Source organism: Triturus cristatus, chromosome 3_2, assembly GCF_964204655.1.
Source record: "Triturus cristatus chromosome 3_2, aTriCri1.1, whole genome shotgun sequence".
In the NCBI taxonomy this organism is placed as follows: Eukaryota; Metazoa; Chordata; class Amphibia; order Caudata; family Salamandridae; genus Triturus; species Triturus cristatus.
Genome location: NC_140584.1, coordinates 414,063,397 through 414,080,095, shown reverse-complemented (window position 1 = coordinate 414,080,095; position 16,699 = coordinate 414,063,397). Strand labels below are relative to the sequence as shown.

Sequence of the window (16,699 nt, the reverse complement as noted above, 5' to 3'; positions counted from 1 at the left end):
CATTTCTATCGACATCTTGTCCATTTTTGTTTCGAGGGTGGTTCCCAGCCCCTTGATGGCCGCCATGATGGCCTGCAGGGATGGCTCGGACTCCCCCTGATGGTCTCCCTGCGCGTCGTCGGCCTGCGTCACTGGCTTGGGAACAGCGTTTTTGTCCAGCTTGTTGGACTGCACCGCGGTGCCATTTTTAGGTCTCATGTTTGCGGCGCCGCCGGCCGTCCGCAGCAGTCGTCCCCAATCACAACTCCAGGCAAGAGGGGTGGTTAGGTTTCTGGCCGCGCGGTGTTCCTCAGGGCTGGCGCGCAACGGCGCGGTTGGGACAGTCGCGTCTTTCCATCTATACACTGCCACGCTCAGTGCTGCCCACTAGCGGTGGAACTGTCCATCGCGGCCCATGTGCGCACATTCAGGCCTTCCAGACTCTGTAGATCTTCACCTCCCGTGCGTGTCAGCCCCAACCCGTGAGTCAGGTCGGAAAGGTCTCCCCAGGGGGTTCGCCGCGTGCCTCGCAACGAACAGCATCCAACACCGCAGGTCTCTACTCCTCCCGCAGTGGGGCCTCCCGTCTCGGGACCGGTCTAGGAGGGGGCGGGCACCACTGGCCTGAATCGGATCTCGCCGCCCAGGCGCCGCTCCTGCGCCCGCCGCACCGCGCAGCAAGGATCCCAAGGTATGTCCCAGTGAGGGCCTGCGCCTCCCCGGCCCCCTGCACAGGTCGCTCACCGCAGTAATACTCCGGCGCTGCTCCGGGTGACTCGCAGAAGGTCCGCCAGTCGGGTTGTGGGCGTGATCAGTAGCCCCTCAGTGGCCCAGTGCATCGCCAGCAGTTACGCGCCGAGACCTCTCCGCAGTCCGGCCGCACCGGACTTCTGTGCAGCGAGCTGCCCGTGCTCTCCAAGAGATCCGCTGCACCATCCAGCGCCTCCCCCACTAGAAACGTCGGGGGGGGGAGGGGTCAGGGGGGACCGTCCGGGGGAGTCAGAGTCCACCGGCGGCAAGGCGCCTCGCGTCCTTCCGCCTGGGTCCTCGCTCGAGGATACCGTCCACACGCCGTCCTCCTGGGCGCGCCCACATACAAGTGCCGCCGGCGCTGCACCTTCCCGGCTCTCCCAGGCTCCCCGTCTCGAATTATCGGTCTTTTGTGGGGTCGGAGGGTGCCGTATCACTTCCGACACGCAGAGCGCCGTCTTGTCCCCGTCTAGCCGGATTTTTCAGGATATTACGGGGTTTGAGAGTCCTAGCTCCGGCGGAGCTCCCTCGTTAGGCGGCCATCGTTGTCGGCGCCAAGCCACGCCCCCCTCGAAGTTTACTTTCTCTAGCGGAGTCCCTCATGGCTTTAATATTACCTCTTCAGTATATCCTCTTTCTATTTACTTTGTCTGTTTTGCTGCACATAATCTAGCACATACTTTTGTCACTATGCACGAACACTAACTTGGACAACTACTGTTGCTCTAGCCATTTAGGCTGGATATGTTACACTTTTGGCATCTGTTTTTAAGGGGCACATATCCCATTGCAGCCTTCATATAGTCTCAGTGATGAAACACGTGTCAGAAAAAATCACATGAAAATACAACTTCTTGTTAATTGGGGAAAGATTTAAAGTGGTGTCATAAGTCAACAAATTAATGTTCTGCAGGGTTTCACGGGCTCAGGATGACACAGGGCTACCTTTGTTAATTCAGTGGGGTTTCCTTTATGCACAATTCCGGCCGTGCTTCTACCAATGGCTTCGTAATGTTTCTAGATATACATATTGTTGCTTTCTGCCTGCGAGAGTTGCTGTGGCACTTAACCCTAATGTAGTATTTCCACAGTTGAAAGGCAGAATATCGTACACCAAATAATATGACATAAATCTTGTACAGAATGTCATTTATTAAAATACCTCACCATTGGGTGTAGGTTTTCTATTACAAACTCCCAATGGGTAGAGATGGTTGTAAACAATATTTAGGACACAATATTTTGTAAGATGATATTGTGACTATTACGTTTTGGTACTGCAGCATTTCCGCAAACGTTTGCCCAAGAATCTGGTCCCACATTCTTGGACTAACCTGTCCTCCTTTCTTTCCCCCACTCCTCAGGTGACCAAGGCAGTGCGTGCCGGAGATCTGGAAGCTCAAACTCGGAAGAAGATCTTTGAAGCTGTTGGTTTCACATTCCCAAACCGACTTCTTGCTTCCAAACATACTCCTGAAGGCTGTCCTGATCACATGTTCCGGGCTCTGGGGATTGCCTTGCTGGCCTCGTTCTGTACTGACCCAGAGCTAGCGGCACAACCTGCTGTTCTCAACAAAATCAGTGTGTTCAATGAGGTTCTTGTAGCCCAACGTGATACCAATGATCGATCCTTCCTGTCCATGATAGATGATACTTACCAGTGCCTGGTTGGTATTGCAGCTGTGCCTGGTGGAGCCAGAGAGTTGGTGTCAAATGGCACAGTGTCATGCCTCTGCCAGGCCTACTTAAAGAACCGTTATGGCCGGGACCACGCCTTACATTTACTTACTGGACTATTGACCTCAATGGAAGCAAAATGTTGGGAAAAAAGTACCCCAGACTTAATAGAGCTGTTAGGCTCACTCAGCAGAGATTTCCACAAGGCAGAAGACTTGAGTAAATTCAAACTTTGTGAGGTTTTACCTCTATTCCTGCCACCTGAGCCAGTCCTGATCGGCTCTGCCCATGGTATGCAGTGCCTGAAGAACTTGAGTTGCGGACTGGCGAGTATACTACGTAGTAAGCTCAATGCCTGCCAGCGAAACCCTGCGATAAAGCTAGCTGCATGCCTCACTAACAGCTACAACTCCCAATGGCTTGTTGCAGGTAAAGGTGCTAACAGCACCACATTCCTGCCACTGCTGGTGAATCTGGCCTGTGTGGAGGTGCGCATATCTCTTGAGGATCCAGAGCCAAGAATTGTGGACACCAACAAGGAGCTGGTCACAGCCTGTTATGCCATCATCGAAATGGGCATGCAAGAATGCACAAAAGAAGATGCGTCACTGTTGACTGAAGGGCAGAAGCTGCAGCTGGTGACTGTCATGGAGGAAGCATGTGGGGCTGTTATACACTACTTGAAACAGGTAAAGAATGGTGTTTGGAGGCGGAACAGTGAACAGTTGTAGGGATGAGTAGAGAAAGTAATGGACCGTTTTGCACTTCACTGCTAATGAATCGGTGTGTAGACATGTGAGGCTGTTATAACACTACTTTAAACAGCTGAGGGACTGGCCGATTGCTGTGTCACAGTAGATCAGTTGTGTATGTATGTATGAGGGATCATTCTACTCTTTTTCCCTGTATTGCTAAATGAAACGTACATGTTACAGATGAATCCATTTGTGCACTTCTGAGTACACCACTCCATCAAGAATTTGTTCTGCTTCCTCTTCAGGCCCATATATTTTGTCTCTACAGCTTAAACTACTAAAACGTGGTTCCCCTGTATGAAAGTGTACAGTATGTCTAATCCTCGGGACGTCCTTGTGGGGAGGGCATAGGCATGTCATTGCACATTGAAGATCTTGTTGCCTAGGGGACCATTAATAAAGTTATTGGCATTAAGCCACTAATCATTGCATGTTGCTAAAGTTGTTATATCAGCCACATGGCGCCATCTGGAAGCTTTGTTTATAGACGTTTTGTTTTTTAGATATACATTTTCTGTAGCATAAATAAGACTGTCAGGATCTACTGCATGGTCTGTTAACTGTGAAAGTCTAGCGAGTGACTACCTTTCCAAATATTTAATGTTTTGAGGGTGCCGAAGAGATAAAATGTTTCTATTATGAGCCCTTCTGTAATGAACAGTCCATATGTGTTCCTGGCTCTCCTTTTCTCATTGGTGCAATGCTACCCTTGTTCCTGTAGGTTGGTCAGGAGAAGATGGAGGATCCATTTATTTTTGCCTCTGTTCGTATACTGAGTGCGTGGCTGGCCGAAGAGACGTCTTCTCTGAAGCAGGAAATCTGCGAACTACTGCCTTTCCTCATTGACTATGTTAAAACACTTTTCCATCGAGAGAGAGCTTGCAGGGACCTTCCCCAGCAGGTGGCAGAGCTAGCATTGTGCAGCAGCTCATGGGGTGCGCTCTGGCCTGGTGATGCCCTAAGGTGTGTATTTTATTCTTGCTTTTTTCATTCTCCCACCCCCTCCTATTTATGGGACTCCACGCCATCCATGCCTCCCACACTTCTGTGCTGCCCTTCCCTTTTCATTCTCTTGCTCGTCCTCAACTCTTCACCCTTCCCTTAGTCTATCGCCTTATTGACTGTGCAGGACCCTTAACTCTAATCTTTTCCCCCAAAACTGCTCTTTTCCCATCATTTGATACTCCTTACCTTTTTTTCTACGGTGTTCACTTGAAACACCACGTTGTCTTCACATCTTCCCTGAGCGACTGTTAAATTCCACCCGAGCCAATCCTGCCTTTTTGTAATCTGGCCCCACCACCTGCTTCCGTTGCCCCTCAATGATCATGATTTGTTGCCTAGGATCTTCCACAGATGCCTTGCTCACCATATTTAAACCTTTTTCTCTATCTTGGCTGATGCCCCTTTTAACCCAACATTCCCCTTTACGCTGCCTTACACTCATTGCCGTCTTTCAGGTTGTAAATTACTAATGGTGCAAAATTGTGACGACGTCTGAAGTATTCTTTCTTGTTCATAAGGCGGTATTTCCTGAAAAGATCTAAACAGAGGCTGAGGTCTAAGAAAAGAAAACTCAGAGGTCTGGTCCTAGGTAATTAATTGCAGGGTTAATGGCAGGGTTAACGGCAATGGGAGTTTGACTTTCAGACTGGCCAATATAACTCTGCTGCAAAAACAATTCTGCTGCCCTAGACGAAAAATTCAATATAAATTAATGTGTTAAATTTTCCCATAACCTGGCTTATGAGCCGTGGTAATAAATTATGTTAAATCGTTTTTGAAAGTCACCACGTGGTGGATTCGTTTGTATTTTTTTAATTTTATTATAAAGGTTTTATATAGCGCTAGCTAGACCCAGGTGTATCGGAGCACTTTACAGAATCAAGAGCAAGGCAATAACCATTGGATCAATGGTTACATACGGTTAAAAATAAGGGAAGTGAAAGTGTAACAGAGGAACACACATTAATATATACAAAGAAACATTTGTAGGAACGTGAAGCATGGAGTTACTATAATGAGGTCCAAACAATTAACAATTTAGGGAACATAAAGTGCTGGCTAGGCTAGAGCCAGCGGTAACAGAGCGCCGTACAGAACAAAGAGCAAGGTAATAATCATAGGATATAGATAAAATATCAACTGTTTAATTTGTGTCTGCCGGCATTTCCAGGCAGTGATTGTTCCAGCGTTCTTTACAAACGTGCATAATAAAAAGCATGATACTTTGTTGTAAATAATTGTGTGAATGTTTCTGGTAAACAGTTGGTCGTGAGAAATGTTAAATTTGAGCCAGGTTTTACAGACCATGCATTCAAATGTAAGGGCAGAATCCGTTAGAATCTTTTGATAATGCTAGGAGCACACTGACTTGGATACAGGATTGTTGGGCCTTCTGTATGCATGCCAATATGTATCTGAATTTCAACTTTTCTTGTTTTTTTGTTTTTTTACTTGAACAACTTGATTTTCTGGTGGCGAAATCAGGAAGTGGGGAGAAGGGGGTTCATGCTCCTCTTTTCACTTACTTTATTGATATGTTATGTTATGTTACTGGGTATTTATAGAGCACACGGCTACTCCCAGGAGTGTCCCGGCGATATAAAATAGGTAGTGTTCCATTTCTAAGAGTATTTCTTTTGTATAGCAGCTACACATTGGGTAAGATAGAGCTGGGCTCCACGATATCAAAAATCATGTCTTCCACACCCTCCAGGTTCCTTCCTTTTTGTTGCTTGGCTGAACACTTAACCATGTTTTCATTTTTGTTAATTGTGTTGGTGGTTTATTGTACACTTCTTACGAGGTCCCTTTCAAAGTAAAGAGGCCTGCCTCATGAATGACTTTTAAAATTGCTACACAGAAGCTGCATATGAAAAACATAGTAAACAGCCCAAATGGAGAGCATGAAATGTTCCTTGGGCAATTCTTCGAGAATACTACACTCGACAGATGGTGGATCATCTTAAAATTATCCTCTTGCTGGTTTCTGTCCACCAAGACCTGCATTGTGCTAGTCCGAGAGGTTTCTCATTTAAATGTCCTGCATTTAATTCCACTTGTTTCACTTCAAGATGAGACTTATTCCTTAGTTCCACTATGGATTAAAACACCCCGCTTTGGCTTCTGTAATTGTCCTGTGAGGCTGGCATGTTTGAATCAATGTTTGTCCTTCAAACAATTGTTGAATGGATTACCGATGCCCAATGAACCCTTATAGACTAAATAAACTTCATCAATTCATTCATGCTTTCCTGAGGACTTCAGAACACACAGTGCAGTTTAGGAAGAATCTAAAAACTGAAAACAGTTTCCTTCTATACTGTAGAACATTATTTTGTGTTCCTAGCAGAAACAAAATTGAATGATCCCGGTCCCTAATTAATTCTTCTCTTATAGCCGTTCTCACACCACTCCTTCCTCCTCCAAATTGGGATGCTGATCTCCTTTGATGGTCCGAGAGGAACCAGTGCGGAGCAAGGGAACTTGACCACTCAGTGTGAACAGTTTCCACAAAGCAGATTTATAGGAGCTAGTTATACTGTCGGTTTCTTGGTTTCAATCCGGCACAGCCATTTTATTTTTTTGGATTGAGACGTATTCAGAGAAGTTTGTGGCGGATAGAGAATATCACATATGACCTATCATTTCCCCCTTCTTTGGTTAAAGAAAACGTCAATCTTCCTTTTTTTTTATTTATTGAAAATATTCTTTTTTTCTATTTTTATTACCTTTATTTATCTTTTCAACAAATATGCAACAGGCGTACAGCGTTGAACAGCACGTCCTGGTGGATAGTACAGCAGCATATCATATTTAGATTGGGCCCCTATCGACTTAAGATATAACAAAGCATTAGGAATCGAGGAGCCTGACAGAATACTCAATCCAGTTCCCCCTATGTCGTATCCTCAGTCATACCTGACTCATACTGTTTGCTTTCATTCCAGTCAGCTGTTAGGAATATGTTACAAAGCTCCCTCCACATGCTGAGATCCTTTTCTAGTTTGTCATCCCTGCGACTGGCTTTCATATGGACTTCATCCACCAGCATCCATTCACTCACATCCCTCAGCCACACTTCAGTCTCAGGAGTACGCTTGCCCATCCACTTTATGGCAACTATACATCTCGCTACTACCAACAGCAGATGCTGGAGTTTGTAAGCTATCTTGTTCTTTTTGGATTTTTAAACTATCGCTGCAAGCAGTGCAGCATGACCCCTCCACACGAAGACCCGTGCCACTCCAGGGGGCATTGATTCATCCCTCATTGCCTTATAAAGGAGAGAGATGAGTCTGCGTCCAGCACCACATGTGAGCATTATCTCCAGCATTTGTGTTGTCTGTGGGATGGCCGGATACACAGGGCATGCTGCTTTAAACAGGTTCGATAGTCAAGCATAATGGAGATAGTGCCCCAGCCCCAAATTCCTCACAGGCCTGTTCGTAGGCGATTAATGTCTCGCCTGGGTATAAGTTGCCATCTGTTTGCAATCTCCCTCCATGCATGTCCATCGTTTTCCGCACCAGAGCAAGAATCCATACTGGAAGCTCCCGATGGAACGGAGTGCGTCTCAAGATCCTCTCCACGAAACACTACCAGGTGCTCGTGGTCTGCCTGACTACATACGGCCTGTCATCCGGGACCCCTGCTCCCTCCTTCAGCTCAGTCGGGTGTCTATCCAGCAGAACTCGTCCCTTCAGCAGCGTCTTCCTCCAGCTCTCCCCCTCCAGCTCTCCCTTTCATCTAGCCACCAGATTGCATGTTGTAAGGCGAGTCGCATAATAGTAAAAATCCATTCTAGGGGCCTCAAGTCCCCACCACCCCCTTATACTGCTGGTTCAAATTTGCAGGGGCACTATGCTGCGACGGCCGACCCAATAGAGGGATACCAGTATAGAATTCAACTGCCTAAATACCAGCATGGGAATAAGGCGCAACTAATTTTCGTGCATATATAAACAACACGGCAGCACTATTATCTTGCACACCGCCAGTCTACCTATCAAAGAGAGCAGCAGTTTGTTCCAAAAGGACACCGACTGTCCCAACGCATTGACCGTTCTGTGCACATTGGGGTGTAATATTTGAGAGTCCTCAGGTGCCACCTGAACCCCCAAGTATCGAAAATGTACAGTCTCCCAGCGCAGCCCAAGCCAAGGAAGTTGCTCCAAAGGTAGGGCAGCCAGGCAGGCCAGTGGGAAGAGCAAAGATTTACATCTGTTAAGGTGCAGTTCCTAGTACACACCGAAGTCCTCCATGAGCTTCAGCAGAGTTGGCATCGCCTCGCGAGGCAACATAGAAAAGGGCATCATCTGCATATAGTGATATCATGTGAAGTGACTGATCCGGATGTCCCACTGCTCAAGATCTCTATGCACCCATATTACCAATGGATCGATGGCCAGCAGAAGGATCCGCGCCGCAAGCGGGCAACCCTCAGAACGAATATGGCCCATGTGGACCCGGGTGCACGACTCAATGAACAGAAGTTCTATACAACGCCGAAATCGCAGCCCGAACCCAATCTTCCCGAGTACTTCCAGCAAGTACCCCAGTCAACCGTATCAAAGGCTTTTTTGAGATCTATGGATACCAGGGCCAGCTTCTCGTCCCTGTGTTGTACCTCGTGCAGGGCATGTGTTAGCTGCCGTTTGTTCATACCAGTATTACGACCGGGTATAAAACTACATTGGTCCTCCTTGATCAAGTGGTGCAACCATGGAGCCAAACGATGCGCCAAAACTTTACACAATGTTTTGCTGTCCGAGTTCATCAAGGTGAGCGGGCAATAGGCTGCCAGGTTCGGGCTCCACCCCCCCCTCAGGCTTTAAAAACCTACAACTCTCCCCTTCCTGCATGGTTGGGGGCTATAGTCCCCGCTCATATGCCTCCTCTTATACCTGGAGTAGGGGCTGCGCCAGCCTCGCCGCATACATCTGGTAAAATTCCGACGGAAATCCGACCGCGCCTGGCACCTTGGCCACAGGCAGCGCCCGCAATATTAAAAATATTCTTAATTCACAGAGAACATCTGTGAACCTGTATTTAATTTAACAAAAATACCCATTCATTCTATCCTCCCTTCTTGCTCCTTATGCGACTTCACGCCCTACAACTTTTTACAGTGTTGCACCTCTGAGCTTCTTCACTGCTAAGCAACATCCTTCCCTGCTTACCGTTTGTTTTTTGTTCGTTTTACACTCCCGTCTCAGAGTTTCAGATCATCCTGCTCACAGGTCTTTGTGTCAGTCCATTCCCTGTCTTCCAGAAGCATCTGCCCCCACCACGCTCCCTCCCCACTTAGTTTGACTCCTTGCTTCCTTTGTTTGGCATTTGGCTTGAGCATATTCAATACGAGGTTGATAGTCATCTAAACCACCACATCAGAATGCCACAATACTACTGCTGCTGCTGCAGTCGTGTTCTGTTGTTGATCTCAGAATAAGCTTAATGAACCACACCAGTGACTTTTCTTTATTAAAAGATAGTAGTTGATAATAGCTGGGTCACTTTATGTTGCCTAAGCTGTCCGAGACAGGAAAATCCCAAAATAAAGCAATATCTTGTACTGCAACAAGGTGTAAGCTGGGAATAGGGCCTCTGCTGAGCCGACTGTAGCAGAAGAGCTTAGCAGAATTCTCACAGAAGGTATACTGCCATTTAACTATATGAGTGACTTTACATCACAGTTATTACATCGGGGTCTTTACATTGCTTTTTAAAAGAATTGGTAACAAGAGGTCTCCGAGATCACGAATGCGGTCTAACTAGTGGAGACTATGTGGCCTGGGGCCCTGAATGGCTTTCAGTTTTGCAGTTCTTTGATTCTTCTTTTCAAAGAGCTTGAAGCCTCCAAAGTGGCAAGCAAGCACTTTGTGTACTCAATTAACATATTAAAAAATGATGTGTTCAACTCCGCCTCCTGTTTTTTGTAGCCTCTAGTTAGCTGTTTGATTCTGCACTGAGCAGGATACTGGACCCGGAACTTGTTAGTGTGCAGAGGAGGCGGGTGCTCCATTAAAACAGCAGCAGCTGGGTCACATTGTTCTTGGCCTGGCACGGCACCTGACCAAATCAAACAGCCATCCAGGTTCTATCAGTTACTGAGCCAGGGTGATTAGAAGGCACAGTACAGACCTGCACTGGACTGGGGAAGAAAGCATTTTAATGCTGAATTTAGAAGTTAAATGGAATGGCAGCAGTTTCTAACCAACATTCCAGACATGCTCATTGATTTTAAAAGAGTCATCCCTTCTTTTAGAGTGTACATATTTGTATTGAGTCAGTTAGATCCTGTGGATTCAAACCTTCAGACTGAATGCAATGTGTAAGTTGCTGTCTGGTGATGAGGCTTCCAAAATTGGACGCAGAACAACTAGTAATCACCTCCTCTACCCCCCAAAACAGGACCTAATGCTGCGGGTAGGGTCTATAGAACTGCCTCAATACTTAACTTTATTTAAATCTTTCAGAACTAGTCACAGTACTGCATTCAAGTCCTTGAGCACAGGACACAATACTGTAGCCAAGGCCTCTAGAATTTACCCCAGTACTACAAGTGAGGCCATTAGGGTTGGTCAAAATGCTGCCAGTGATGCTTCAAGGACTGCATACATTGCTGTAAGTGAAGCCTCAGAAATGTAATTGCATACTTGACCCAGAAGAGATACAGCATTTCTCATGTGGCCTCCAACGCTACAGGCAGTATTTTAGATGAAGTCTAGCGATTCATCACAATCCGCCAAGACTAACTTCAGAATTAGTTACATTACTTCAGATGAGGTTTCAGAAGTGGACACAATAAGAAATGCAGGATTGTTCATGAAGTTAAACACTTTTCAAAACCTGGAAGAGCCAACTCAGCCTTCCTTACCTATGAAGTAGCGGGTAACTGGAGTACCAATAAATTAGTTTTTTTACAGTTATTGGGCATGTCAAAGGTGCAGTAAGCCATATAAAAATTGTTCTTCAGTTGAGAAGTGCACACAGTTCTCCACATGAGGCATCACCCTTGCTGTGCATGGTTGTAACACGTTTCTACTGCTGGGTTTTCACTCTTTGCACCTCAGCATTCTCTTTGTTCTCATTGCTGCAGTCTTCAGCTCTTTGTTTGAGGGGGTGTGATATAACTCGCCCACTTCTGTGACCTTCCAAATCTCAACTTCCATTCTTTGAGCTGGTCTTCAGTGCCCCAAATACATGGCTTCGCATTTGACGGTCTTTAAACCTAGTTGACAAACCGCTAAAGTAGGCAGAGTAAAGACAAGTTTGTGACCTGGCTTCCGGAATCCTAAGGTGAGACAGACAAAGAAAAGAGGCCAGATCTGTCAGTGTCATGTAGCTTACATTGTTGGAAAAGGCCAAGTAATGTTTGTTATTTAGTAATTAACATGTCTCAAATTTCATTTCTGTCCAAGTAATTGAAATATACTGAACTAAGCCACAATCGGGGTTATGTTTGACCGCTGGATGCCTTTAACACATATTCTTTGGCTCGCACAGTTATGGTTAAAGCTGCAGTGCCTTTGGATTATGATATTCAGGGCATATGCACCAAAAGGAATTGGAGTGTGCCTTCCTTACGGGGCAGCACATCTTTGTTTATGGGGGAAATTCAGTGTAGAAAGTCTCCCGGTATGCTTCGGGTGCAAAAACCATTATATGGAATCCTTTTTTCATACAACGTTTAAGTCGTAATCTCTTCTTGATATGCTGTGCACCATTCACTTGTCTCTTGATCATTGCGCGTTTTATAAAAATCTGTAAAATTTACATTTCCAACTATATTTTGTGCTAATAACTAGTCCCTAGCCTCGTTTGAAGCACACTGTTTTGGCAGATGAGCCAGCTTTAGCACAGAAATATCCAGTGATTTCCCACAGGTAGAAAAGATAGAGTTAAAACCTCTATTTCTGGTTCCTGTCATTTTTCCACTGGACTCCAGTTCCTCGTTCACAATTTTTTTTCCAAGTTAGATGTCAGTTGTATAAGAAAATCACAGAGCCATTCTGCATTTGGATATTGTTTCTTAGTAAAAGAATAAACGTTTTGTAGATTGTGATTTCTCAAACTGCTAACGTGTCCTGATTGAGCAGTGTCTGTATTTCCTTCTGCTCCTAGGTTCCTGTTGCCAGGCCTGTACCACCTCACGGCAGAAGATGCCCCACGCAGTATTCTGATATCCCAGGGACTGCCAGCTCTACTTTGTGAGTACTTCCGGCTGCAGTGGGAGCTGTTCTCCACTGCACAGTTGCCTCCATCCCAGGAATACAGCCTGCAAACCACCTGTGGCATTTTTCTCAACCTTGCCGTCACCACACCAGATTTGATCAAGTAAGTTGGGTGTAAAGCAGCTCGAGACCATATGAGGTGGAGGATGACTGCCTGCGGTGAGTCGGGCACAGGGACCTGCCCATAGTCAGGGTTTGCATGGCTGTAGTGCAAATTAGGAGTTGTGGAGCTAACCATAATTTGCGACCTTAAGTAGTTTTAGTTTTGCTCTATTACCATACTTTATTTTATATGAATCTCATTGTTAGTTTAAATGTACGTTGAGGTTTTGTAGCCAAAGCCAACCATAACTTTAACCTTGTTTTTTCAGTATCCCAATCCTCAATTTAATGAAATATAACTCCTTTGTAAATAGACCTGCCCAGAGGGGACATGCGCGTAATAGACCAGCTTATTCAATAACTTCCCCTTCCCTTGCCCCCCACCTCACCTCACCAGACCAGTCCAATTCCATGTAGAGACTCTGTAGGCAATAAATCCCAGCAGTGCATCAATCAACCCAACACATCAAATCATATATAAATTAAAACTATACCCTTTCAGGGTTAGAGTGATGCATACATTATGCAAAAAATAGAAGCAGAGAACACTGGGTAGTTCCCAAGTTTCGGTGGACAGCAGCTCCTGTATAGAGCACCCTACAACACCAGTGACACTTTGAATTTGCTTGCCTCAAATGTCTGTTTTTTTAGCAATGTTTTAAGCATAGGATTAGCACGGTGCCATCCACACGGAGCTCAAAAGGGACAAAGTCTATTGCCATTTCTACAGCAAAATCCTTAATCATAGGATTAGCACAGTGTCATCCACACCAAGCTGTAAAATGATAGGCACAGTATTACAGCTTTGGACTAATAAAATACATTCCAAGCTAACCTGGAATGGAAAAAAGCAACTCATGACAGGTGGTTTGCTATCATTATAACTCTTCAGAGAGGTTTAGTTTTGCACAGACACAAGGGAGCACTTGGTATTAGTCAAAACAATACCTTTTCAGAGTGACGCATAAATTATGCAAGAAAGTAGTTGAGAGCTCTGGGTTATAACTTGGTGTCTCAATTAACTATAACTCGCACCCCCGCCATGCACAGTTTTCTCATCAATAATTTTACAGCAAGTGTTACACTGATAGTATCAAAGATGTCATGACTGATGTAATATGTTGGGTAATTGGCAGTGTATGACGAGGTCGCAAGCTATAGTTAACTTAGGGCACGACTGCCTTGGCAAACAGATAAATGAAAAAACCTGCTTTTTATTACATAATCTTATATTGAGATCTGACCAGATATTTTAGGGGTCAAATAGAGAAGGGCCTCGCAGTGAAGACACTTGAGTCATGCAAAGGATTTTTTTAAAATAATGTGATTCTAGTCAATAAAGCACTTACAAGGTGATTTCTTTTTTTTAATGCACAATGCACATATGTATTTATAGTGTGATTACATGCCTTAAAAAATTTTCCTACTTATTTTGTTGAAATTCATATAGGTTTTCTTGTAGTTTTTAGGACTTTTCTAATTTTTAAGCTGATAAACATGACAGTTGTTTGCCCCAAATGATGAACAATATTGCTGAATGTGGGCATTCCCTTGATTTTAGGTGATGTAGATTAGTTTACAATGCTTTTTTTCCTTGAAATCTTCAAATTACTTTCGCAGTCTTTCATTGTGACAAATTAGCATCTGGTGCTCATTTCATGTACCTTGCTGTAGATGTCTTTGCTTACATTCTTTGGCACGTTTCCATTGTTTTTTCCACTGATTTCGAGATTAAGATTAGAAGCATCTCATATACTGCTGGATGAATGTCAATTATCACAGTTTAACTCTCATGAAAATGAACTACCTTACGCTGGCCTTTCCCAATACTTTTTTGATTGCTTTTAAGACCAAAAGGGACTTGGTTTCAATCTTAGGTCAATTTTCCTTTGTTGCTGTTGAAGAAAATAGGAGTTGCATTTGCCTTCTCTTTTGCATTTGAGATTCAGGTTAATAACGCTGTCTTCTCTGGGGTGTTTATAATCTGATTCTAGGGTAATGTTATGCAATACAAGTAGCAAAATATATGTTCAATTTAACCTTTGCGTTTAGAGTGCGATGTTCCTGGAAAAATGTGTCTTGAACCTGCAGCACACTCCTCGGGCTGCAGCCTGTGGATCATTACCAGAGTTTCCAGCGGACTAACATTGTAGCAAGGGTGGGATTGATATGTGATTGTTTGGCATGAATGACGTCCCCCGTCCCCCTCACCAACCTTATGGCCCAGGTTTTTTTGTAAGTACATTTCCATGCTGTAATGAGCAGAGAGCTGGATTCAGAGATTATGATTGAGTCATCATTTACCTCCCATTTGTGATCCTGTATGGGGTTTTTGTCTTTTTGACCGGTAAGAACCCGTGACCATGTTGATGTTCAGGTGGGAGTGATGTTGAGATCCAGTTCCATTGCCCTGTCTTATGGTGTCTGTTCATTTTTCTTGTCTTTCCCTGTACAGACGTGAAGCTTGTTTTTCTTCCTTGATGAACACCTTGATGGCATCCTTCCAGACTCTTCTGATGAAGAGGGAGCACCTTACACTAGCAGCCAATATGGCCACACTAGGCCTTATGATGGCAAGGAGTCTTGCGGACTCTCCAGGTACTATGCTTCATTGTTTTGGATTTGATGTGGGGACTGGCTGCACACTCTCAGAATGGCTGTGTGGATTCTTACTGGATTTTCCCAACTGCACTCTCACCCAGGCTCAAATAACTTTGTTATAGGATTATTTTCTTGAAACCTTAGTATCCCCTGGGTTATAACTGAGAAATGTTTGTGTATGTAGCAGACTGTAGCAAAATCCCTCCTCTTCTAGGCAGCCGCTTCCTATATAGCCATTCTTTTCCAGCCCTATTTCCTATACCCAATCCATTCTTTTTGAACCCTATTTCTCTTTCCACTTCTGGATAGTTTAGTATTTGATCTTTCGTGTTGGCTACAATAATTAGTGTGCCCCTTTCCCAAGGCTCCCTTAGTGATGGGGGCAGAGAGTGCAGGACAAACCGCTTCTGGTACTTTAAGAGGTATAGATTTAAATGCTCCCTTTTTCTGTAGACTGCTCGGGAGACCTATTTATGATGCAACATTTTGCCGCAAGGTGCATTTCAAAATCTAGAGAGGACTTTTTTCCTTACCCAGGAGATGGCCAAGGTTTGGAATGGTAAAACAGCCTCAAAATAGGGGTTGCCATATTTCTATTGGAATGGTGGGTTAGTTAATGACCTCTTGCACATCCGCTTTGTTAAATTCAAATTAATGAGGATATGCATCTAAGGACTTCTAATAGAAATATTTGTTGCATGTGCTGCTGTAGATCACATGCTCTGCACTCTCCTGCTATATAGTTTTGGGTGCGGACATAATAGTCATTTTTCTTAGACAAAATTGTTGGTCTCCAGGTATCTCGTGACTTTTTGCTGAAACCCTTAGTGCTTCAGGCAAACACTCCACCTCAACTTGAAACAATGGTTTCAGAGGCACCATTGGTGCTGAAGTCTACTTCAAAGTTAACGCCTAAAATATCCTTGACTCCTGCCTCTGCGTCGAGTGACTTGATACTGAAATTCAAGGTTCCAGAGGAAATGATATAGCCATCTGAAATTGTGAAAAATGTTGAAGCGTCATTCACAGCAGGAGTCGGACCCCTCTACTGGAGCAATATAATGCAGATCCTCGATTATAGCATGAACAATATCCAGTTAATGCCTCGCACACAAATGACTTGAGCGCATGCATTCTATTATTGAGAGGGTTGCAGAACAACATACGGTCAAGCTAAATGTTGTGCAGGAAGAGGAGACCTTTTTAGTTGAGACATTGTTGAAAACTGAAAGGTCTGTCCAGTTATTGCCTAAGCTTAGAAGCATTATGAAGTCTATGGCAGAGAACTTTAAAGAACTAGTGAAGACTAGGGTGGTCACACCCAGAGTTTTAAAATAATAGAAAAAGCTTCTCCAAATTGGATAATTACTAGATGTCATGTTCCTTTTGGTCCATTAGTGGTGCACATGGCTCAAAAACATACATCCAAACCTCAAGAAGATAAATCTAGTGATCTGGCACTTCTGCATGAGGCACGCAAGCCTACGGCACATGCATATTTTGCAGCAAAGCGGCTGCATTTTGGTCCTTCCTTTAATAAACAAACAGAGCCGTTGAAGACTTCTGTTATTTGTTGCACCTTCAGAATTCTGTGTT

At 44.6% G+C, this 16,699-nt stretch overlaps 1 protein-coding gene across 2 annotated transcripts in view; it reads left to right on the top strand.

Annotated features, from left to right (window-relative positions):
• The window catches only part of NCDN (neurochondrin), a 75,093-nt gene that overhangs the window by 26,334 nt on the left and 32,060 nt on the right, over nt 1-16,699 (top strand). For both annotated transcript variants that reach the window (XM_085647986.1, XM_085647987.1), the window contains exons 3-6: nt 2,094-3,095; nt 3,883-4,124; nt 12,291-12,503; nt 14,958-15,100. In XM_085647986.1, coding sequence (XP_085504112.1) covers nt 2,094-3,095; nt 3,883-4,124; nt 12,291-12,503; nt 14,958-15,100 — 1,600 coding nt within the window. The remainder of the gene's footprint in view (nt 1-2,093; nt 3,096-3,882; nt 4,125-12,290; nt 12,504-14,957; nt 15,101-16,699) is intronic.